Source organism: Pseudochaenichthys georgianus, chromosome 20, assembly GCF_902827115.2.
Source record: "Pseudochaenichthys georgianus chromosome 20, fPseGeo1.2, whole genome shotgun sequence".
NCBI lineage: Eukaryota > Metazoa > Chordata > Actinopteri > Perciformes > Channichthyidae > Pseudochaenichthys > Pseudochaenichthys georgianus.
Window position 1 is genome coordinate 13,621,105 of NC_047522.1, and position 26,377 is coordinate 13,647,481.

General features: G+C 41.2%; 1 protein-coding gene across 4 annotated transcripts in view; it reads right to left on the reverse strand.

The window, feature by feature from the left end:
- The window catches only part of arhgap21a (Rho GTPase activating protein 21a), a 95,246-nt gene that overhangs the window by 46,154 nt on the left and 22,715 nt on the right, over window positions 1–26,377 (reverse strand). For 2 of the 4 annotated variants that reach the window (XM_034108366.2, XM_034108365.2), the window contains exon 1: window positions 3,553–4,143. The exons of the other annotated variants lie outside the window; for them this stretch is intronic. In XM_034108366.2, the coding sequence (XP_033964257.1) occupies window positions 3,553–3,864 (312 nt within the window). In that variant the 5' untranslated portion in view covers window positions 3,865–4,143. Of the gene's footprint in view, window positions 1–3,552; window positions 4,144–26,377 lie in introns of those variants that run through there. 4 annotated transcript variants of the gene reach the window in all.

The following is a 26,377-nucleotide window of genomic DNA, read 5'->3' on the forward strand; positions in this document are numbered from 1 at the left end:
TGCAATAACCCACGGCTAGGCATAGATGTTATTAATCAACTTGATTTAAAAACACATGAAATCCCCTAGTAGAGATTATTAAAGTTTTCCAGGATTCATTGGAAGACCTGCTTGGCTAAAAAAGTACGAATACAATCAAATCAGCATGGGTGCTGTCTATTTTCCATGTTCTGATCCAATTTCTAGTGTTCAATGTATAAGCTGTAGCATTTCTGTGAGAAGAGTTGAAGAACCTTCCTCTTTTATGAGGAAATATCAGGCTTGACTTATTGCTTTCATAACTTTGTAAAACGACATCTAACATATGAATACATCGTTTTAAATGTCCTGAATTGTTTTTTATTAATATAATTGGATCCAAAACCACTTCCGCCCAAAGTCACAAATACCTAATACAGCTATATCAGCCACTAGGTTGTGTTTCATATATTTAGATAGTGATATTTTGCCAAGCCCTTCACAGAGCTCCAATACTCTGTCATGGCAGTTAAACAGAAAAGGTCCCAAATACGAGCAAATTGATCTCCTCTACTTCTGCTACTATCCGTCTAAATGGTGAGAATAGATACCACATTCACTAGAAGCTGTTGATTAAGCCATCAAATCAGTTTCGGCTTGCAATTCACTCAGTACACCATGTATCCTCAGATGAAAACTGTTACGATGTCAGTGACAGAGGCCAAAAAGGCAGTCAAATAGTTTCGTTCTCAAGTTGTGGTTCTTGTCAGTGATCACAATATCTGTCAAAACAATCAGAATTGTCATTCAAGCCACTTTTGTACTGCCAAAAGCTCAACCGTACACATGGCTTCGGTTATAGCACATTTGGGGCTTCGCAGGACTATTTGGCGTGTTTGCATGATGACAGACTTATCTTCTACATTCCTGCTGTGACTAACATGGGATGAAAACAACCCATAAATGCTGGCAGCTCGCAGCTTGCGTAACATTACTTGTATGCCCCTTTAACTAAACACATGCTACACATCAGCAGCAATAATCTGATTTTAAATGTTCTATTACAAATAGTGTTTATGCTGACTGTCTCAAATGGCAACTGTAGCTAAGATGAAAATACAGTGACTCACATTCATGACTCTTTTCCTGAAGATGATGTTACAAAGCACACAGAAATGCAAGAACACACACACGCATAGAGTAAGTATGGGTGGTCACATAAGATATACTAACTTAGATAATGCAGTGTGATAAAGGGCTTAATAGCATTGCATAGTGCTGCAATTGTTGTATTATTAAGCATCAGGAACATATTCAGTAGATTCATTGAATAATCACTCCAATTTATTGTCGACCATTATTTCACGGTGGACATCTTCAAATATCTTTTTTTATCTGACTACCAGACTAAAATCCCAAAGATATTTTATTTTATTATTAACACACTGAAAGTAATCACATTCTGGACCAAAACAAAAATGCAAGTTAATGTTTATTATTCGTACGATCAACTTTCTTTTGATTTAATAATAGATACAATTTCTAATCATCTTATCATTCCGTTGAAAAGTATATTAGAAACCTGTGTCCCAATCAACAATTTTAAAGAATACAATGCAAATATATCCATCTAGATAGAAGAAAAAACATATTAGAAACAATTAGTAAATCAATATCAATTGTTTACGAGAAACTTATTCAGCAACTACTTTTCAATTAAATGTCATTTTCCCAGCAATACCAAAAGACATTTAACTGAATATGTCACAATGGGCTCTGGGAAATTGTGTTTTTTTGTTATTTTGTGAAGATAACTGAAAGTGAAATATTTGATACTATCAGCCCAACAAACAATGATTTCCTTTATGAGTTTTTCTTGGTCTTGAGTCAAAGAATATCAAGTGTTGCAATAGTCCAAGCATACAAAACATTAATGGCACTCTCAGAACTGTAATTATCCAGAACTTCAACGCTATTTGAATAACTTGATAACCCAGATACAGCAAGATATTCTAAACTCTTCATCACTATGGCTCTATATTGTGCCATCACTGAGGAACCCTGTGACCTCTCATGCTGCTGCGAGCTGTCTGAGCAGCGAGACTTCTGTCACATCCATCACCAAAGTAATGACAGAGCTGAACCACTGCACCACGGGGCGTGTGTTAGCGGTTATTGGGAACACCACCATAGCGACTCGGGGCTACGAAGGCCTGCCAAGAGTTTCAGCCTCAACCCAGAACCCCTCCGCGGGCTCTTCTCCTACCAAAATACATCTTAGGTGTGGATCCAAAACAAAGATATTCTCCCCCAACACCCCTCGGGCTTCTCTATCCACACCTTTCCCCGGCCTTGTCTGGGAGCAGCAGATGTAGAGGCCTCCAGAGAGTGGGATGGGTTTGGGCTTAATGGTATGACTGGTGAAATCACCACCAATACCCAGTGGTGTGGAGCTGGAAGTCAGCCACAGCAGAGGGAGAGAGCTGACAGTCCAACTCAGCTGTTTGTTTTGATTCCTGGCTTACATTTGAATGTCGTATTATGCAATAGCTAAGCCATTTGGCTCCGATACCCCATGGAACAGGTACATGCGCACACACATTTTCCATATCCCTCTTCATATAATATGCTGAATAACACAGCAAGAGAAGCATTGCACAGTGTGAAGGGAAACTACATAGTGCGTGCCTGAGTAAAAGGCTGTCATTCAAAAGGTTCAATACTGTAAATCTGCTCCAAACAAGCATACACAATCACCTGATAAATCAATTATGCATGCAGTCTGTTCATAAAAGCAGTCTCCACGATGATGGTTTGCTCTGCATGCTGCCATATGGTGCTTTGGCCTGCGGGATAGTGCATTTGCATGCCTGCTTCTTTATGTACATGAGATGAGTGCGTTTGCATTGTGTTGCTTGTGGACTCACATTTCCTCCACACTATTTTTTCCTCTTTTTCGTGTGTGTGAGTCACCCCCGGGTTGTCTGACATCATGGATCTACCTCTTTCCCTCCCTGGCGCACTTTCTTTCCAAACCTCTCTCCCTCTCTGACCACAGACGTTAACATTAGTCACCGTAATTCCCTATACTATAGGAAAATATGCCTTCAGTGCTTTATTCTGGGCCATCACTGCACAATGGTTGAAATGCACTTAGCTCAAGTCTATAAAAAGGAATGAGCAGAAGAAGAAATACTAAAGTATTCACAACTGGAGGATAAACCTCTTCCTTTTCAGCATACTGCAAATTGTCTGTCTTGAACTATCAACAATAAATGAAACCTAAAACCCACACACACAGACACACTCATATTACAAAAGATGGGTAAGTGAAACAGGACTACCCAGCCGCTGGAGAGCAAGATGACGCACACTAAATTCCTCAGACAGCACAACAAAGTGTAGCCGCCCCTAACCTTGTCTCCACTATCAAATCCTTCCTCTCTACACCTATACATCTCCTGTATTGCCTCAATATATATTTTAGCAAGTCAGGGTGTCCGTAAATGCATCAAAACTGAAGCAGAATCAACCTCCTCAAAATGTCAACTCATAAGGATGCTCTCCATCATTCTCACACACAGCTGTCCTTACCCGAAAGAGGACACAGTTCTTTCTGGAGGCTTCTCGGAGCCGAGCCCAGGACACGCTGCGGTTGGGACTGCTGAGCCCCAGTTCCACCTCTCCCCAGTAGGCTCTGGCTAAAAGCTGGAACCAAAGACAGTACGGTTCCGACAGGCAGCCGTCCAGCCCGGCCAGCCGAGCCCAGGGACAACCTCCAGAGGATGGGGAAGAAGAGAGGGAGCAGCACCCTTCTGCGCTCACGTCTACATCCCGAAGGTCCGGGTGGTCCTTCAGAGGAACCGGCTTACAGCCTGAAGGTAGCCCGTTCCTCTGGGCCAGCATGGCATAGCCAGGGTGAAGGTGGTCAGATCAAATGGCAGGAAAGATATATTAAATGATCTAGTTTCAATTTCTTGTGGTTCCTTTTTTACTCCAGTTTCCTGGTTGAGTCCATTTTCCACCCTCTTCCTCCCGCGGTCCGTCTCTAACTGTCTATTCTGTCCTCAGTTTTGGAAGCAGGTCTGTTCTTCGGGGCGTCCCAGAGACACATGATGTTTCCACTCAGCCGAGAGGAGAGCACAGCGGCTGAGTGCACTGCAGAGAGCCGGGGCCGACTGCCTGACGCACCCACCCACTCACCACACAAAACTCTCTCTGAAGTATGCACACACACACACACGTTCACATGCGCACACCAGGCGGCCTGAAATGAATGCTCTTCCCTTCCTGTCTCCTTCATCCCTCTTTCCCTTCACGTGTCGAGGCTAATCAATAAATGATGAGAACAAATGAAAGTTAAATATGACGCACAGTGAAAAAAGTTTTTTATCGTAGGAAGCACAAGGAGCATATTGTCGTTATCTGTCAGGAGACGGGAATAACTCGGATTGTTTTTTCAGGCTGTGGAAGAAGTCAAGTGGGGCTAATACAGATAAGGAAGCATATGGGTTCTGTGAAATCTATAGGGCACAAAAATGCACAGCCGACCCACCCACCTCTGCATGCCGGCTGCAGATCATCTGGTGACGACAAAGACTCGTGTCTGGGTGGCAGGCTTTGGAAACAAAGAGACTACCAGCAGTTGCACACACACACACTCCTGTTTATCTATGTATGTGTTTATTTAACAGGGCCCATGTGTATTAACACTGTTACGTAAGGATAAGCAATGCAACATATGTAATGTTTATATAGGTTGTCTAGTCAAAGGAAGTGTGCAACCCAAGCCCCAGGTAGGGCTTTCAACCCATTTTTGCAATATTTAAAGCAACGGTTTAGCTCGATTTACATATACCAAATACAAAAGACAGATGTTGGAATAAGGCTGTAAGCTAAACATTTCAGGGAACATTTCTTTATTTGGGTGCCAGGGGATTGTACCTGCTTGTTAGCCAATTTGATGTATAGTACTTTTGTATCAATGTGATGAAGATTTTTAAGGATTTCATTGAATAGATAAGGACCGCACCAAACCAACCACAGTCCATCCACCTAGATCAGTGACCATCAACTGGCGGCCCGCGGGCCACATCAGGCCCGCCAGACATTTTCATCCGGCCCGGGTGACTGTGGCGTAAAAAAATGATGACGTCTGAGATTGTACTATTTTGCAACAGCGACCGTTTCCTTGCAGATAAGGCAAACAGGTGTAGCCTTATTGAACGATGGCATGATGAATGCGTATTTATCCGTCCATTCCTCATTAAAACTGCTGTTTTCCACGTCAACTTTACTCTTGAGGCTCTTTGACAGTGACATTTTTGCGTGCCTGGCAAACAATTTTCTTATATCCTGCAACCGTTTCCCACCAATCAGGACACGGTATTAATAACAAAGTTGATTCCTTTCCCTGCCAATTAGGACAGCTTTCAATTTTATTACCCCGGATACAGGCTTATAAAAAAATGATTATTTTTTCAATAAAGTGAACATATTAATCAATTATATATATATATATAAATAAATATATATATATATACAAATCTCTGGCCCCTGAAAGTGTCTCTTGGATTAATGTTGGCCCTTGGACAAATGTAGTTGGTGACCCCTGACCTAGATGTTTCCACATATGTTGCCTGATAAGACCTTTTTCCCAAGATTATCTGGATTGACAGCGCCCTTACTATTTAGGGCGGGACAATGTAACCCTTATCATTTGTTATAAGTTCATAGAGTTTGATTGATCCCTTATTTCACAGCATAGCTCCATTCAACTTTAAACTTACTTCTGAGGTCAATTCACGACATGTTTTGACTAAATTAAAACATTTAGTTTTATATTATATTGTTGTATTTGTCACCAACGATTATCTAGCTTCACCGACAAGTTATTTTAACCAAAGTTCTGTTGGCTCTCAAATCTATACTAGTTGTGTGAAATGCTGACTGGGACAAATCTAGGCACCTGTCCCAAATCCTAACATTGAAATGGTAAAACTGTCCAAAATTGGCTAAAATGATCTTGACTTTGAGTGATCCCGACATTCTCACCGAAAACAATCTGCTCTGAGTTACAGCCTCATCTTAGCTCAACCACTCACTACCACCAATTCCCACTTCACACTTATCATGTAAGAATTAGGCAAGATGATGGATGCTATATCTTCTCAATCCTTCAAGGTAAACACACTCCACAGAGGCTTGGCAACTGCCTTTATGTCAGGAGAAGGGAGACCTTTGGATGCAGGATAGACTTAGCCCTTTTAGTAAGTCTCTCTGGTAGAATGTGGGGCCAAAACATCAACTTAATATGTAATCACATGTTCATCTTATGGCTCTCTGGAGCGTGTGTGCTGCTCCAACAGAAACATCAGGTTGCTGTGATGCGATATGGCCTGTTACTAAATGTTGAATAAGTCTTCATAACATTGCATGAGGACATGGGGTCCTTCTTTTTGAATTCCCCCACAATGTCTCCAGGGTTTATTGTTCAGATTGTCCTAAAAGTATAGGTTTACCAGTTCACTTTCAAAAATATATAATAAAGAGTCTGTCAACAGTGAGCATGGTTTTTATGGTCACTTTGGATAAGATTGTTTGCTGAATGGCCGAAACGTAAATATCAGTTTATTTTGATTGGGAGGAATATTTGCCATCCGAGACGAAAACAACATCAGGAACCCAGTGATGGAATGTTCCCTCTCAGCGATTTGTTATGAGCATCTTGTTACCACATTCACTTGGCTCAATATAGCATGTGGCATTCTGTATGGAAAAGGCAGCAGAAATAGAAGTCACCTAACAGTCGGTTGAGACAGTTGACTTAAGCGAGCCAAAACAAGGATTAAGTCTCATAAGAATGGAAGAATGGAAGAACTGGATAGTTGGCTGCATATATGAAAGTTAATTTCTGAAAAAGCAATTTTGTATTACAAGCCCACATCACCACTAGAGGTACAACTTCACAGTACAGTACTTTTTACCTCCACTTATACCTTTCGGACCATAGGGTTTCAAGCCAGATCAAATATATCTCTACATGTCTAAAACACATGACAAAAGAAAAAAAAAGATCCCTGTATGGAATTCCTGTTTGCTAGGAAGTGGATTTGGTGCCATGCAGACACAAAAACTAGACATGCTGCCCAGAAATATTGTGTCGTTGCCATGGCAATGAACTACACCACAACAAGGTTGGCCACTGGACTGGGGTGTTCTCAGTGGGCGCTCATGGGATTTCTTGGTTTTTCTGTGTCTGTGTCTGTGTATGGATCATTGTACCTAAGGGCGTCATGAAAGACAGTAAATAGTGTGGAGGTGATTTGAGTGACGTTGAAAACAACGCTTCTTGATAGGCTTGATGTGCAAAAGTAAAAAGATGGATTCATGTGTATGTGTACTGGACTCAACTGCGCCCTCTTGGTCTTACTCATGAGTAAGGATCAGACTGACACAGCTTAAAGTATAATTCTGCTCAACTCCTGGATTGTGGTTACTGTAAACAATCAAAGGGCTTTGTTTACAGAGACATGTCTATTCAATTGGAGGCCTAGCTGAACACAAAAAGAGAAACAAGAATGTTCAAAATGTTCAAAAAAGATTGCGCACCCTGATATTGTCTTGTAGAACTGTGGAGCTAATAACTACAGCCTAGTCACCCTATACATTGTGAGAAGATGATGGCATCCCAACAAGGTTATAGCATTCAAGAAGCATTCTAGGGGGATTGAAATAAAAAGTATGCCAGATGTTGAAGAGGTGTGAATGCATCCATCTCTAATGTGACACACATGTATGTTTTTACTTTATGTATATGTCAGTAAGCGAACTGTGGAAATATCCACCAGTTGTCATGATAAATCCATGGTCTTCCCTTGTAATATAGCAACGCAATTGTATACACATTTCCAAGAGCACAGAGACACGTTGTGGCTTTCTTCAAACAATGCACTTGTTCCCTTTGATATGAAACAGAGAAAAGCAGGGAAGTTTATGGGTTGACGGCCATGACATGTTCAAACAGACAATAAAGTGGCCACAGCTCTCTAACACCAGCTAGAAAAGTGCTCTGAAGAACTGTAGGACATAACACAAAGGTGAAAATTGGAACAACGTTGTCCATCCTATAAAAGCTCAAAATAACAAATAACCGAGTGGGTGATGAGGGCGGTGCCATGAATAACAGACCAAGAGATGGAAGGTTTGCTTATGTATTTGTTGTACCATTTAAAGGTCTCAGTCGCTCTCTGTGCAGCGCAACCACTCGAGGCTGCTGGACCCAGTGCAATTTGGTCTTGTAGACCCCCTTTGTGGCTCCACACAACATGACACGCAGAGCCAAAGACAACATCCCGACTGCAGCTGTGGTGAAATAACGACAAGGATGGAGAAATCGACAAGCTTTTAAAAAACTGCTAAGGAGTTGCTATGACCACTCGTGAGTTTTTAAGATGGAAAACTCCCCGCAGAAAATCTTTGAAATCCAAATGCTGAAAGTCAAAGTTGCGTTCCCCGTGATGTGAAACCCATTTCAGATGTTTACATTTGTGGAGAAAACAACATAATAAAACCCAGATTGTTTCAAGATGCCGTTTCATTTTAATCCACTCAAATCTTGGAGTCTAGGATTTATTTATTTATTTATTTATTAGATGAGTATCTGCAGCTCTGATGTGTGTAACAAAGGAGGAGAAAAAAAGGCCTGTGGTCCGAAAGCAGCTGACAGGATCTCTGGACCGGGATTAAAGACACAAGGCACCGACAGGGCTCTAACAACTACAATAAGTAATTTTGAAGTCTCCAATCGGAGCTTGTGTGTAACCAACTTTTTGTGTGTGTGTGTGTGTGTGTGTGTGTGTGTGTGTGTGTGTGTGTGTGTGTGTGTGTGTGTGTGTGTGTGTGTGTGTGTGTGTGTTTATGTGTGTGTGTGTGTGTGTGTGTGTGTGTGTGTGTGTGTGTGTGTGTGTGTCTGTGTGTGGTACAGAGAGCAAGAAGAAAAGATAAAGTCTTGCAGGAGGATTAGGCTCGATTTGCGGTGGCTTTTCAGGACTCCTGGCGGGTGTGAGATCTAATCTGGACATGCTGCATCTGGGCTCCGCGAGGTATGGCTTACTGTAACAAAGGACTAGCTAATGAGGGCCGGGGAACAGACTGCTTCCTCTATGCCCCCACACCACTGCACACCCACAATGCCCTGCTTCATACGGCCCTGAGGGGGTACAGAGGGGTACCAACCCCACCATCCAGTACCCATGGGACTGCTGCACAGTGCTGATGAGGCAGATACTGGAGCTGGAAGCAATACTGCATATATGAGGGCCTATAATATAATAGTACTCATTTTGCATATGTGATATAAAGTCGGAAGAGAGGAGTGTGTTTTGGGTGTACACACACAAAGACAGACTATTTGTCCAGGAGAGAAGGGAAGAACTTGAGACAGCTAATAAGGACAAAGAAAGTAAGTGGAAGTGTTATAATAACAATCTGCTTCAAGCAAATAAAATAAATATACAATCTGACAATATTGTCTTTTGGGTGGTTTAAGGATACAAATGTAGAAGGAACACAACAACGTGCTGATAATGTATGACAAGCATTATGTATTGGAAAGTGATGGAACAATAAGTCAATTATTAATGAGTTGTTGGACAGAACATCAATGGGCCTATTGTTTAATACTGAAAAATAAACATATTTTAATTATTTTTTAGAAACGTATAATTACCTTCTTCGGACATGTTGTATAGTAAATGATTAATCAAGAATATAATGGGCTGATTAATGGATTGACCATACAAAATGTCCCCTTAGGGACAATAAAGTAGGCTTTATATTATTTGATTATCCTTTGTTGCAGCTCCATTTGTATCTCATGTAGATAGTGGTGTTCAATGTACTGCTATCAATCATACAACAAGTGTAATGAGTATATTAGCTTGCCACTTGGGTGCATAGAGGAAGCCACATGGAATTACTTTAACATGCATTACTATCACAGAAAATATATTGTTGCATTATTAGTTTGTCAAATGAGGAATCTAGGATTGCTTTGACTAGAAACATATTGAAGTTTCAATGTCCAGGAAGAAAGGTTACAAATACATGATTTACAACAAATGTCAAAGTTACCATTAGAAGTCATAATAAAATCCACTAGCAACACAATGACTGCCTTTTTCTCAGGCATGCTTTTGTTGTGAGGAGGAAGTTGGCACCAGCTTGCCTTTCATTTTAAGTATCCAACACAAGTCATGGCGCAACAACTCCAAAAGCTACCAGTTTAACTCCTGGGAGTTTACCCTCAACTAATGCATGAGTCAGCTATGGCATCTCTTTTCTTCCACTGGCAAAAACAACTAGAATCAAAATTCACAGTTTGCTATAGAGACCATCTGTGTGCAGCAGAAAAGGAACACACATCGCAAAATGTCCAGGAAAAAAAAATACAGGGGATTTCCTTCCAAACAGAGCTGTGTCCGCAGAAAGGAGAGGCAGTGGGTGAAGACAGGGAAGACAAAAGCACAGAGCTGAGAGGGGGGGGGCTGTATTAGCGGGCTCCCCAGTGATGGAGCCCTGCTTGATCTGGACAATTGTCTCCGAGGTCCCTCGACACTTCCACACAAATGCTTCTGCCAATCAGGCATTCAGTAACTCGCTCATTCACTCCTCAGCAGCTGCGCACAGACGGCAAAAAAAAGGGGCAAATATGTTTGTGATGACAGCAGTACCCCACCCCATCAGAAACACCTCCTGAATAAAGAAGCCCCCTCATTGCTCAGCAAGGTCCCCCTAAGGGAGACGCCACATGGTTAGAGGCAAGTGAGCGGAGAAAGTGCCTGAGATCAACACAAAGCGCGAATGAAGACACAGTTACACTCCTGTCAGACCCAGTGATGTAAGATAAGCCTTTGTTTGCGTCAACATCAGAGGGTGAACATGCATTATGTGACCTTATTTGACACCAGAGCATAGCAAGCATGACTGTTTCTGCCAGGTGTGTCCCCCGTAGCATCAGTTTTATTGAGACAGATCACAATAAAACTCGTTTTTGTTTCCTGCCGTTAATGTTTTGATATCGTTTTAAATCGCAGGCTGGTATGTAGAAATGTCGTTGCAAATGGCAGTTGTCGTTGTCTGCTCTATGCACCTCCAAATTGTTTTCTTTCACAACAACGCAAGTGTGTATCTGTTTTCACATATGAAATATAAGGAATAAAGTAGTTATTTTAAGTCAACTTTGTCCCACTTATCGAATATGGAGGTCTCTACAGAGATCTTTAAAACATGTTCAAAAGTATAGCCTACAGTCCAGTACTGAGAAAATGACTGCCACACTACAGATGGAATAGGATACATTGTGACGTAAATATTTCTAAATCAATTACCAAAAAAGGGTACGCTTTCTAATAAACATCTTGTGCGAGAGTTGATTACTCCAATAAATTCAACTTATTCCACGCAGCAGAATAATTTGTTTTAGATAGTTATCATAGTCATGTGATATGCTACTTGGATCTAATGGAACCACTTTGTTAAATTGCAGAAAGAATAGCTAAGATTTTACATTAGAGACACCACTGACTATCAACAACTGTCATTTTTAATCTATAGCTGTAGGATGTTGTATTATTCTTTTATTAAAATCTTGAATAACCTAATTATATAACTTCCATTTCATCCAAACAGTCACCTGTGATATTTCCAGTGTCAGCGTTACAGCAACCACTTTTAATAAACTTATGTTGACGAATCTGTTAAGCAAATCAGGCATGAACTGCAGTAGCAGCAGGGTTGCGTGTGCGACCGGGATTAACCTAAGAGCAGTCTCTATCAGTGGGTCAGCTTTAACACGTCAGACACAGGGTTTATGTGCTGAAGTCATTCTAGAGTTGGATGACAAACAGAGAAATGCCCTAAAGGAAAGCAGGATTCACCCCACATAAGACACTAGTATTCCATCCAGAACCCACCCAACACCATTAACCGCCCACGTCTGGAAACTCCACATATAGACATCATCCATCTGACACCGAGACTGGCAGACAAACACCTGATTCAAAACGCCAGGCTACTAATGTGAGAATAGGACGTATACACTAACCTGTCCGCCCTGAATGTAAACCAAGCCACTCAGGACTGAAAGGGCTCCTTTAAGAAAACTGTGACAGTGCCGTTAGCCAGCGTGTGCTCCATAAAGAGCCCATATAGCAGCGGTGTAAGCCGATCTTGGAATTCCCTTGGCTGAGGTTTGAGGTTGGGCTGCTGTAGGTTCAGAGGGTGGAGGGTCCACTCATTACAGACACATGCCTTTTACCTATACAGCTAAAGGTGACAACCATATGGAAGGAAAACACACATCATAATACAAACTCATCCATTAAGGTGTGATGCATTCAAATGGATAATAATAATCCAGGTTGTCTGTTGTTTAAGTGCATTTGCTGAGCGGCTGAGTGTTATTATAGGACTGTTTCACCTGTGTAATGGAATCTACAAGATTAAGGAACTAAGGTACATGTACAAATACAATGTGGTACCTACTTAAAGTTAACTTATATGGGAAGACATCTTTGGGAATCTCACTTTTAGATAAGATCCGTTTTTTAGGTTCAGAATCTATTTCTTGATTCATACCCGATTTTCTTTTTCACATTTGGAAACAAGCTAGAGTCCACTGCCACCATATACAATTGTAAAAATAAAGTGTAGTTAACGTTGAGTGCCATCTTTTTTGTTCCATCAAACAACATACAATCTATATTTTAGTTCTTTTTTTTTTTTTAAATGCCCCTAGGGAGTAATATTACATTTAGTAAACATACAGGTAGGGCTAAAATGATTAATGTATAAATAAAGAAGATGGATGGCAGCCACTACATTCACACCAATAATGGTAAATGATTAATTGTTTAAGTGAATAATCAAACTAAAATGTCATATATTTGCCAATTTTAAGCCGGTTTCCTTCCTTTTGAATCGCATGATGAAACAGACGTATATGTATTTTGGTATAATGAAAGTATACAGAGAGGTAACACATGACTATGTAGTATGACATAACACAAAGGCCCTTAGCTCAAATCAAACTTAGAGGCTGCAATCACACAACACATGTCCTTAACCAAACACTCTGAAGCCACCAATGCTTTGATTATAAGCATTCTATTATTAAAAATACATTTTGAAAGATATCCACTTTCCTCTGGAAGCTTGTGAAAGAAGTTGTATAACTATATTATACAGTAAAAACGTTTCCAGTTAATGGAAAGAAAATCAACAGAATAATCAAAGATACAATCATAATCCTCCTCAGGCCTACAGACACACACATATCCACTGCGATTGTTATAAAACCCTTCAGCCTGGCTCTCCCTGTCCACTTCTGAAATATTCACGGCTGCCATTTAAAATTCATAAGCAACTGGAGAGATGCTCCCAAACTCTAAAAATACTCCCTACAACGTGATGGAGTATGAAATATTCATCTTAATATGAAGTATTTTGTCATGTCTGGAAACCTCGTGGTTACTTCCCTCACGTGCAGCATCTCTAACATGTGTTCCTGCTACAGTATGCTGCTTAACGCTGCTGCCAAAACAGCAGCTGCTATTCTCCCGATTATAATTATTACTGTAGAAACTCTTCCCACCTGATGGGGGGTTGGAACAAAACTCAGCAGAGGAAAGATGGCTCTGCATGCAACATCCTCTCAACACTTGTAAGGCTGTTTAATGTGACCCTCTCATGTTTTTTCTTAGTGCTGTAAAAATCAAAAATAGTCAAAACCTCTTTTGATATTTAATGTTAAGCAAATCATCACGCAAAAATAGGATGTTTTCTGGTATTGGCTTTTAAAGTCCCTGATATGCTGCATTTTTATATGAGTTATATCAAGTGGTCTTTATCAAATAAGAACTATTTATCACATTAATATCATTAACAGCCTGTGATTAATCATGATAAATCACAAGCCTAAAATGTTAGTTTTTATTTTGTAAATACTGTATTTGGCAGGAGATAACACAAATACATGTGTGGTGTTTTTATAAAGACATAAGTGACAAATTGGCAAAATAAATCAGAGGATTCTCTTTACTTTATCATCATTTTGGAGACATTGGCCAGAAGTCCGGCAATTTTCCGACACCTGTCACGGAAAGCCGGTGTGATTCCTCTCTATAATGTATGTTAAAGTAATGCCTGTAGTAATCTTGGTGCCACCATTACATTGGGAGGAGTATCTGTTCAATCAGGGGTGACTTTGTCCGCTATCCCCGAATCCTGTGCAAGTTCAAGAAACTTGAAAAGAAGCAAGATGGGCAAAATGCCTTTTCTCTGTTAACATCAAATGTAAGACAAAGGAGTGCAGAACATTTGTTATACATTAGGTGTGCCGTTACACCGACGTAGTGATGCTTCTTACTGATGTAAGAACTCTCTGGTCAGTGCAATACATCGAGCGTGTGCCATTTTCTCCGCTTCCTTTGCCTTTTGACTGCCGTGCAATTTGTGGTAAACATCTGCGCTGGAACCTTTTTTAAAGCATTATTTTTGGTGAAATTGTACGTTTTGATGTCATTATATTGTCTTCTGCATTAAGATTAAGATTAAGATTAAGATTCAATTTATTGTCATTACGTAGTACAGGTACTATGTAACAAAACGGTTTCTCTGCATTTGACCCATCCTAGTGTTAGGAGCAGTGGGCTGCCATTATGTACAGCGCCCGGGGAGCAGTGTATTACACCACACTACAGGGTTTTGGTTCTGAAGATATTCATATGCTGGACTCCATCTAGTTAAACAGTAGGGGTGTAACGGTACACGTACCCGTACCGAAATTATTCGGTACGGGCCCTTTGGTTCGGTACAGGTGTGTACCGAAGTGTACCGAACGAATATAACGTTAAACGTAAAAAATTGAGAACGTGAACAACTTTTTGGAAGTAATCTCAGGTGCTGCGTCGCAGCATTCAGAGTAATTTGCTCACATTGGGTTCAACGCGTCATAGAGCGAGCAAGTCATTTCATTGGATGAGAGGCATACTATGAGAGCTGGTCAGAGGGATGCGTTCAAATGTAGTCAGTAATTTGAGGAACTGTCGAAATGGCGAACGCAGATAAAGTTGAGCTCGAAATCCTCCAGCATCATTGAAGTCTCCGGTTTGGGAACATTTTGGTTTCGCAGTTACGTACAAGGATGACGGACAAAGACAGGTGGACCGAACCAAAGCTGTTTGTCGGCATTGTTCAACTAACATTGGTTACGCGGCTGGCAATACATCAAACTTGCACACTCATTTGAAAAGGCATCACCCGAACATGAATATCACCGGTACCAAAAGAAAAAAGACTGAAGTGCAAACCCAACTCCCGCTAGCATTTAAGCCTCCACCACTCGCAAAAAGTTCAGACCGAGCCAAAGCTATTACACACGCCAAATTAGGGCTGTGCAATTAATCGTATTTTAATCGCGATTACGATTATGGCTTGCGACGATTATGAAAACAGCATAATTGACAAAATACGATTATTTTGCTGGGTGCGCTTTCGCCCCTCCCTAAAAGCCCACTCGGCCACGTGGGAGTGACATGTGTTGTGAGTGTTCAGCGCGAGCGAAGATGTCAGAAAAAGAGCAGCAACTCGTTAAAAAGAAGGGTACAACTATTTCCACTATTTGCAAGTACTTTGTCATTACATTTCACATCGCTAAAGATATGTGCCCAGTTAGCACTGTTAGCAACCAGGGCTTCAAGCAACTTGTCAACACGTGGGACAAGCGTTACGCGATGCCGTCTCGGTATTATTTCAGCAGGTCTGCGCTGCCTGCACTATATGACAAATGCCGTGGGGAAGTTGAGAGAGATGTGGCTTCAGCTGACTACTTTGCTACTACAACAGACCTATGGTCTAGCCCAGGGGTGCCCAACCAGTCGATCGAGAGATGTGTCTAAAAATAGAACAACAATATTCTGTTTTATCGTTAATGTCCTGTAACATAATCTTCCTGTGCCAGAATAATGCACTTGAACTAGGGCTGGGCGATTTTTTCGGTTTTCACGATTAATTTGCATTTTTACTTTCCTATACGGTTTGTGAAATGGCTGAACCGAAAAATCGCGATTTTAAAACATTTCTAGACTCCGCAGATTTGTTTTGCTTTAAGGGACTCCGTAGTAGCTTACTCTCTCACTTTCCATAACACGCACAAAACTCAGCCACATTGCCTGTGACTACCTGATCTGTAGCTCTGCTGTTGTTATGCTGTGTTCGTTGTTCGTTGTTGAGCATACAACGAACAGAGGACTCAGACATTGTACATTACATATATAACTAAACACGCCTTTTCTCCTCCTTATCTCTTTCATGACTTTTCATTTAATATGGTTTTGAACGCTGTAATCAATACTCAAGACAGGAAAAACTTCACGGCTGGTTTCATTTCTGGTAGTTCCGGTTGTTGTCTCATGCTACCCACGTCTGTAAACAAACGTATTCAAATAAACTGTACCTTCATTTAATATTCAGCAATAATAATATCTCGACGTCTATACAGTAGTTGTAGTGTTGAAATCAGTAGGTTTCGGTGTGCAACACTCCGTGTCATATCGCTACTAAATTCACCTCTATAGTAAATGGTATATTAGCCACATGCTAAATGCTAACCGGAGATGAAGGATTTTCAGAATAAAAGCTAAACAACTGCGCGCGAGAACTTCTGGTTTTTCAGTATAAAACAGCATTTAAACTGACGGTATGTTTAAGGTACTTTATGCCATCAAAAACATTGATTTTAATTTATAACACTGTGCGCATGTGCAGAGCTGCAGATCGGGTAGTCACATAGCCTGCTACAATCACATTCACCGCTTCACCGACAGACGTACCATAAAAATGTCCACGAACACAGATGAAGAACTCATTCCTAAAAAAGGTGCAACTTCAGTTGTATGGAAGTGGTTCGTGTACAAGCGGTCATACATAGAACAAACAACTGTTCTGTGTAAGGTCTGTAGAAAGACAACTTCCTAGAAAGTTAAAAGGATGTTATTTTGTTTGAGGGTATTTTTTTATTATTAATTTCATTATTATTATTTGTTGTATTTCATTTTACAAGTTTTTTCAGGGATGGCCTACAAGAGATTTTTTTTTCAGTTTGATTTAAAAAAAATCTTTGCACATTAATGACAGCCAAGTGCCGTGGTGCTGTTTTTATTTATTTTTTTTATTCTTGAACAACTGATTTGTTCACATAGGCCTAGACTACTTGGTAATCTCATTTATTTTTATTGTGTTAATAAAGAAAATATGTATTTAAATTTTGCCTTGGTCTGGTTTGTTTAGAAAAAAACTGAAAAAAAACTGAAAAAATCGAGGTTTAAATCGAAAATTGTCCATTAGTTATAAAAAAAAAATCGAGATTTTATTTTTAGGCCAAATCGCCCAGCCCTAACTTGAACGCATCAAAGCTTTGTGATTGGCCGGCGTCACCCCATGTGTCGGGGCGTGGCTGAGGGTCTTCAGTACAGGTGGCAATATTGTCACCTGCCTGCGCTCATCTCTGAAACCAGACCATGTAAACAGGCTGGTGTTTCTTGCAAAAAATCTTTAAGAGATGACATGAGCAGCCCTACCAGCATTTGCCATGGTGGCCTAAACATTTTTATTTGGTCTTAAATTGTAGTTCAACATTTATTTCCTGTTACTTCTGGACCATGACGGTTGGCCAGCCTTCAACGTTTAACTGAGTGGAATATGTTGAATATGTTTTACCAAAATGTTGGCTATATGTTAAGGAGTTTTCAGTATGTTGTGACAGTGCACTGCAACATATTTGATTTAATTTATTTTGGTCTAATTTATTTGTATTTATCATATTAATAATATATGTTTAGTATGGTTTTGGAAGTGCGCTCCAACATATTTGTTGATCTTGTTTATTGGTAAAATATTATTTGTTTTAAAGTTCAATAAATGGTCAATGAATAATCGTCAAAATAATCGTGATATCAATTATTGACCCAAATAATCGTGATTATGATTTTTGCCATAATCGCACAGCCCTACGCCAAATATCCTTATGTTGCCATGTTAGCAAAGCGCTACCTGGCTGTATCTGCTACCTCTGTCCCTAGAGAGGGCGTTCTCCACAGCAGGAGACATTGTTAGTGCCAGCCAGAGTTGGGTAATAATATTACTTTTGTCGGTAACGGAGTAGTGTAACGCGTTACTTTTATAATTCAGTAATCACACTACTAACATTGCCCCGACACGCGTTACTTCGTTACTTTTATAAAATAATCACACTCACTGACAGACAAGAGGGGTTTCCGCCGCAGGTTTATATACATGTAGGCCTATGTAATCTGCGCGATTTGCGAGACCACATCTCCACGTGCAGTGCTGCATAAACATGGCTGAGTCTTTTCATCTGTAAACTCCCTCAACGGGGCCGCTCGCTCTCTTTTGTTGATCGCCCTCTCACGGGTGAACAGTTCAATGTCCCGCTTCATTGTAGGAATTCTGCCATGTCTCTACCACTTTAGTTTGACCATCTCTGTTATGGAATACTAAATAAATAAGTAATTAGATACCTTACCGTTACTGCGCTCATAAAGAATGATAAGAATAATGCGTCTTGAACTGGTTTCATTAATTCGTGTCTTGACGTTTCACAGACTGTTAGCTTGTTGTGGTAGGCTGGTAGCCTATTTTAGAGCATATAAAAAGAAAGACTTGTGTTATGTCTTCCTTAATGCAATAGTAATTGGGGGTGCAAGTGGAGTCTCGCAGAGGCAAAACTGTGGCGCGCTTACACTGTAGGTGCGCCGCAGTCTGCGTGATCTGCCTGTAGGGAGGGGCGGGCCGGCCCTGCGAGTAAAGTAACGAGTAAAGTAACGAGTAAAGTAACGAGTAAAGTAACGAGTAAAGTAACGAGTAAAGTAACGAGTTACTTTATGTAGAGAGTAACGAAGTAGTGTAATATATTACTTTTTTTTTTTAAGTAATATGTAATATGTAATATATTACTTTTTTTAGTAACGACCCCATCTCTGGTGCCAGCAGATCTGCCCTTTCGGCAAGCAATGTGGACAAGTTCATCTTTCTTTAAAAAAAAACATGAAAATACAATGACAAGCAAGTCCTAATGTCAAACTGGCTGCTTAGGTGCAGTACAGTACAGTTCAAATACAGATTATTTCAGTTCATCGAAATGCTGCACCTTAATGTTTATTTTATTATATTTTGTATTTATTTGAGTGAATACATTATTCACAGTTTAATAATAATAAAAAAATATATATATATATATATGTTTTGTGAAAAAAAAATCTGCTGTACCGAAAACGTACCGTGACCAAAAAACCGAGGTACGTACCGAACCGAAATGTTTGTTAACCGTTACACCCCTATTAAACAGTAAAACATTTTAACAATTAAACAAAATACATTTTTATCAACAATACTGAAGACATTGCGTCTTTGTAAAGGCATTCACTGGACTGTAAAAACAATTGGTATGAGACAGATCTGGTATTGGTTATAAAGAGAGGCGCTCTGCACTGGAGCCAACACTGATGAGGTCTGGGGGACACGCCCTTTAAACAACACACACACACACACACACACACACACACACACACACACACACACACACACACACACACACACACACACACAGCCCCGGGCTGACCAAGAGCTGTAAATTACACCACCATTATGATCCACGCGAGAGGAGGACTGTGAGGGAGAAATGTGAGAGAAAGTATAGAGAAACAGACAGAAAAAGCGAGAGGAAGTCACTGTGGAGGCTCCAAGTGTCTGAAAGAGAGGAACGACTGTCCTCGGAAAGCACCATGAGCTTTCCTCTGTGCACATCTGATTCTGAGCACATGCAGTACTTAAGATCTGCTCTCCCCCTCTTCCTTTACCCCCCTCCTTCAATCCTTCACTTTTACTGCCCATGGGTGTGTCTTCTGAACTACCCCCCCTTCTGCAGTCACCCTTTGCTCTACATCAGACCTCAGAGTTTAGCCGCAGCAAATTCATTAATTAAGACGTTGGCGTGCCCGCCCAGAAATTCACTTAGTGACATCATGCTGCATTGAATCAAGTGGACCACGATGGTGTTTGAGTGTGAAGCAAACCCACAGTCTTTGTATGGTTAAGATCCAGAACAGCAGATTAGCTGAACTGTTCCTGAAATAATTAACATTAAAGCTAACAGTCAATTTAACGATAATCAGTTTGTAGCTTTTCTAATTTGAGGAGATTTGCTTCTTTATATTTATTTTTTAAATAGCAAACTAAATTGATCGTAATTTGGGCTATACAAAACATGAACTTTGACCTTCAGAAACTAGGATGTGCATACTTTTTACCACTTTATGAAATTCAAAGACGAAATAGATATTTGGAGATATCAACAATTGAAATAATCAATAGGTGTAGCTCTAGTTGTGATGTAGTAGGGGGGGAATCGTTGTCTCAACAAGAAGTCTGGGATTATTATTCAAATGTTAATGTCAGTCAGCTGCTTTTGCGTTGCTGCAGGGAAAGGCCTATCTTCTGAGTTCATTTGGCAGCATTTCAGAGGATGCAGGTCGAATTTATGGCCAAATGAATTCAGTGGATCAGCACAACTTTTTAAAATCTGACTTTTCTTGTCTGAGCTGCTGTCTAATGTCAGCTGGTACTCCTCAGCAAAGTCAATGCCGGGTCAGCGGCTGGAGCCTGGGGCTGTAAGACTTACAGATGGGGATGAGAACTTAACGCAAGCAGCTGGGAATTACAACAGGAATGGACTTGCAATTAGAAGCTAAGGGTCAGTGTCCTCAGACTAAAGATTGAGATAAAGTGATGCATTCAGTGAAAAAAGGGGTTATAGATGACCTGAGAGCTACCAGGAGAGTGGACTGGGTTGATAAATGATTTGGACGTTGCGTAGCTGTTGCTAACGTCAGCGGAGACTGCCGTTCAGCGTTGTTCAAGAGAGTTCATGTGACCTGCTGCAGACATTCAGACATGGGGTTTATACAGGGCGGGGCAGGTGTGACCGAACGAACAGTAATGTCCTGTTTTAGCTGAGGAGAGAAGAATGTTGTCTTTCAGCCGAGAGCTAACGTCACTCGGTAGAGAATAGTTCATGGGACGTCTGCTGGTTTGATGTGTGTCTGCCTGTTAGCAAGCAGCCAGACACATGTGATGTATTGTTGACACATAGCTCACAGTCTAGTTTCATTCAAAACACCACATTGCAACAAAGTCTTCTTTCAGTGCTGACATCAGAGTCTCTTTACAGTCCCTGCTTTTCTTGACCCTGCTCTACATGTGTCTGTCCAACAAAACGCAGTTGTGTAATGAGGACCTTGGCCAGATGAGCTGAGGATAAAGACTATTTAGCTCTCCACCTCTCTCTCTGCAATGTGGAGCAGCTCGGCCATTATTCACTGGAATGTTTTCCTCCCATGTTTGTCCAGGGGGACCGATACCCCGAAGCCACAGCGCTGACGAATCACTAATCTGTGTGAGTGTGTGTTTGTCTGCCTGTCTGTCTGTCTTTTCCTAATCTAGGGTAAACATTTTCACTGATGAGTAACGCTTTATAGGATACACTTCATAATACATATTCCTCACTGACAAACACAGAGTCAAATAAACATTGTTTTTCCATCAAGAGGACATTTTGACTTGCTTGTCATTATAGGGGAGTAAGGGCAATGTGTTTGTATCTACATAAACATCAGTTTTAATACAAAAACCCTACAAATATGATACAAGTGCACAACAAACTCTAAGGAATTCACAACTCAAGTTACGTATGTCAATTCATTGTAATGTCTCCTTAATCAGTCATTTGGATGAACTAAACAGCTGAGTGTTACTATGAAATACTTGCCCCAGAGGCATCCAGCAGCTCAAGTGGATGTGCTAAACATTGTGCTCTTTATAAAAAGGCACAGTATGTGCAGTTGTACAGTTAGTTAAATGTCAAAACATGTTGTTTTCTCAGTCATCAGCCCAGACCGTTAGGCATCTGGGAGCAATTACATCAGGTATGCGTCCGACATCAAAAATGACACGGCAACGCAATAGGTGGATTCACATACTGTAGACCCTTGCTATAAAGCTACGAAGCCCAACTTAAAAATACTTTGAACACAAATATGAAATAACTGTTATAACAATAGGGAGAATGGTCACATGTTAAAAACTGTGACTCAGCAGCGGGTTGTGACACGAGTGTGAGCGTACGTGTTACTGTAAGTGGCAAACAGAAAAGGTCTGCTGGTGGTACAACAAGCCCAGATTGGGGGCCAGATGGCTTCCGCAGAAAAGTATATTATCAGGCACATCCCTGGTCTTTCTGCCAGTTTGGGATTGTCAGTGACTTGAAACTGCATGACCATATACTGTATATTATAGGAAGATAAATAAATGGTTGTCTTTTAAATATTTGTCTTTGCTTTGAATCTGTTTCTACTGGGATTACATATTAATGCTTAACAGTTGAGGAAAACACTGATGTGTGCAAACAGACTGAGCTTTAACTGGTGAGCAGCGTTTCTGCCAGGGGGCCGTCTTGCCTTCATTTGACGCCCTTATTCAGCTCGGAACGCTCTGAACTCGAGCCGAGGGCTTCCAAAAAAATTAATAATTCGAGAGAAGATCGAGAGTTTTTATCGCTTGAAATGACGAAAAGGAAAAAGGACAAGGACAAAGGAGTCTGGTGGGATTCTTTTCGGAGTATTGAAGATCGTTTCCCAACATCGGCGGTGCCTCACACAGCACAACACAGAACGTGCGCGATTTGGACGCGATGAGGGGGGGAGGGGTGCTAGAGGAGAAAGTGCGTGAACTGCAAACGCCAGAGCCTCGCAGCGGCGAAACTGAGGCTCCGTGGTACACTGTGGTAACATGAAGAGCCGTTTGGGAGGCGAAACAGCTGGCGCTTTAAAGAGCCTGTGACATCATCCCAACAACTGTTGTGCAATGAAATATTGGGCTACTAGTAATCTCGAACCGTCAGTTTAAAAAAGAAAAAGCGATACCGTTCCGTTAAATATCACTAATTTCGAACATCGCGGGGAAATTCCTTCGACTCATTTTGAAGTTTTGGGGGAAGCCGGAAGTGACGTCAATGCGGGAACGCTTCTCTGTGCGGCGAGAGAGCCAAACACGGACAAAGTGTGTTGTCATGCGTAGAAATTGTGAATTACTGAGTTTAGGCACGTTAATAACGTTGTAATGAAGTTGACTACAGTATATTCATATTTGTCAGTGCTTTCATGTCAATTCGGCGAACATAAACATAAATGATCGTGGTGAAGATGATGATTACATTAGGATTACAAATCAGTAGTGAGAGCTGCTGAATTTCCTCCCGTAGGATGTGATATAAAAACAAATCGATTATTTTTGTTTGTAAACTCAAGTGGATGAAACTACATGTATTAGTGCTTTCATGTCAATTCGGCGAACATATGATAGATTAAATGATCGTGAGGATGATGATTAAAAATCGTTTGTTTGTGCCGGTCTGCATTTCCTGATGAGAAAACAAAGCGATGCTTTTTGTAGTTGTAGTACACCAACAACATGGATTAAACGTGTGTTTTTTTACCACAATGTTGGGGAAATTAATGGATAAAATGCACGGATTATTATTATTATTATTCCCACTCTGATCGGGACACTAGGTCCACCGTATCCCCGCAGCGAGGCTCCCCCCGTTGACAGTTTACGTGGGCTGGGTGCAGTGGCGGACTGGCCATCGGGACGAATCCCGATGGGCCGGTACCGAAGTGGGCCGGTCGGATAAGTCACTAGCACATCCCCCATAGGCGGCGCGTGAGGCTCAGGTTTGAGAAGGCTAAATAACTTCTTTTACCTGACGCTGCCCGCCTCCGGTGTCTATAGAAAAGAGATCAACTTAGTGTGCGGAGTTTAAATCTCTCAAGTCATATTACAGGATAAAGGAAATTTAGTTTAAACTGCCGTAGCCTATGCAGAGAAGACGCCGACGTGTCGCACCTATCATTCATATCACATCATCAATCAGATCATCGATCATATATCATATATCTCCTGATCTGAGTCAGCTGAGCCGTATCTGGCCGTGCAATACTCACAGTGTCACAGACTGTATGCAGAAGTATTATTTTAAGCAACAAATTATGTTGACGAAACACTCGAGTCAAATATAATTAAAGTCAGATCCACTCGGGTCTTAGACGTGAACGCGCTCTCAGCTGGAGAGAGAAACCCTGGCTTGATTTACCGAGTTGATAACCAGCGTCGTAGGACCGCTTAGCGAGATCTCGTTTGTTAGTTTGTTGTTGTTAGTTAGTTTGTTACTCAAACATATCCAGGGTCTGTTGAACTGGCTTCGTAGTACAGGGCACAGGTGGCTAGCAGCACTAATGTCAAAGACACAGACATTATACATTATATTTGTATTTTACCAGGATGCAGTGACACAAATATTTACATATTTACATTTACTATCTACAGCACCCGCCGCCCCTGACATCCCCACTCCCCCCGTTGACAACTTACTAGCGGTACCGAAGTGGGCCGGTCGAGAGTCCCGGGATGATTTTTATTCCCATTCCACCACTGGCTACATGACCATATGATCACCCATATTGACGCACCTCATTCCTAAACTTCTAACAGATACAACATAAACCGATCCTTCAGCCTCATATGAGCTCTCAGACACGTTCAACATTAAACTGTCATCGCTGTCATCGCTTGCTGCTGTGTGCGCCATCGTGCGTTTACATGCAGAAGCTGGGATCCTGAACGGTGCAGCTGGAGCGCTGTGCCCGCAATGACGTCACACATCATTTGGCGGGACTTGAAGAATCCCCGAGAAGATCCAGAAAATGGTCAACATTGAAGGCAGATTAATGGTTATCAAAGTACAAATATCCAAAATCATTTCAGTAACGGTTTTCAAGGGGACAATATTTACTCAAATTGATGGGTTTGGATGATGGGGGAAACTCGTGTCACAGGCTCTTTAAGAGAGCCGCGTCAAATGATCTGGCTCACTAACGTAAAGAGATAGTATCTATAAGGGACGCGCTCTCGGGGTGGACGCCCTCTCAGCCCTGGTCTGGCGGAAACACTGCTGGTGAGTTAAATGGAATTAGGTTTCAAGGTTAGGGCTTAAGGTGAAGGGTTACGTATGAGCAAGACCAGACAAGACATGTTGCCTTAATGGAGAACCTGACCATATGAAGCCCCTTTTATTCACATAAAGGGGCAATGGCTGACCCGCAGCAGGTGGCTAGGTGTCTAGGAGTCCACCGGCAAGGACATATTTATAATCTTTTTCCATAACCTAAGTAAGTATTTCTGATACTAAAAGGGCAACCTAAATGTGTGACAGGGCCCAATAGTGTTGTCTATATTATTATTTCTTTCAAGATTCATCAGGTCTATGTTGAATACAAAAGACAAGACATTTTCTGATGGCTCTGAAGCTATCCTTCTTTAATAGGTAGTGTTACATCACAGTAAAGAGCTTCCTGCATTTAACCTATTTGATTCCAATGCCAAATTACGGGCAATCATATAAGTGGAGAAAAGTATCTGAAGCAATCAAATAAGATATCCTATCAGTGACACAGGGATTGTCTCTAAAGTGGCCATCACCGTCTTAAGAGGACTGGGGATTGTTCACAGAGCAACCAGTCATGATTAAATGGCTAGCAAAGAGAAAGTGGACGGAGACACAGAGAGATAGCAGCAGGGGGTTAGCTAACTCCAGAGCTCTTTAGCTTACAGCCTTGCCAGCCTAAATTGGCAAGGACGAATCGATGATGTGGATGAGAGTGCAGGACAGTTTGGCAGTCACAGAGGAATTAAAGTACAGTAGAAACCATCAAAGGGATGCCCCGTTTACACTATAGGTGCATCCACTCCTAATCTCTTAGGAGAGCCGGGATCAGCTGCTCAACTGAGCAAACCTTACTCAGTCAATCCCATCAACAAGTATGTTCCACCACAGTGTGACAGGAATATTGGCAGATGTCACTCTATATCTCTGCTCTGCTGCATGAGGTGGTCCCTGCCGTGAACTGGCTGCAGAACCTAATTACATTGATAGGTTTTGCAAGCAAACGGATATAAGACAACAAGTCCATTTAAATAAATAAAACCGGGAGAAGCATTTTCTGCTTTAGACATTTGCATTTCTGCCTTTATTTGACATGACTGTGCAAATATGTCAGGGAAAGAAAGAGATGGGGTATGACAACAAAGATACAGATGATGTGCCTACAGTATGGCATGTGCTCCACTTATTTGGAAGGATATTTTCCAAGAAGAGTACTCACAAGGACCTGAGATTTGACTGAAGTTTGCTTGCTGCACATACAACAACTTCCCTTGTTATTGTATC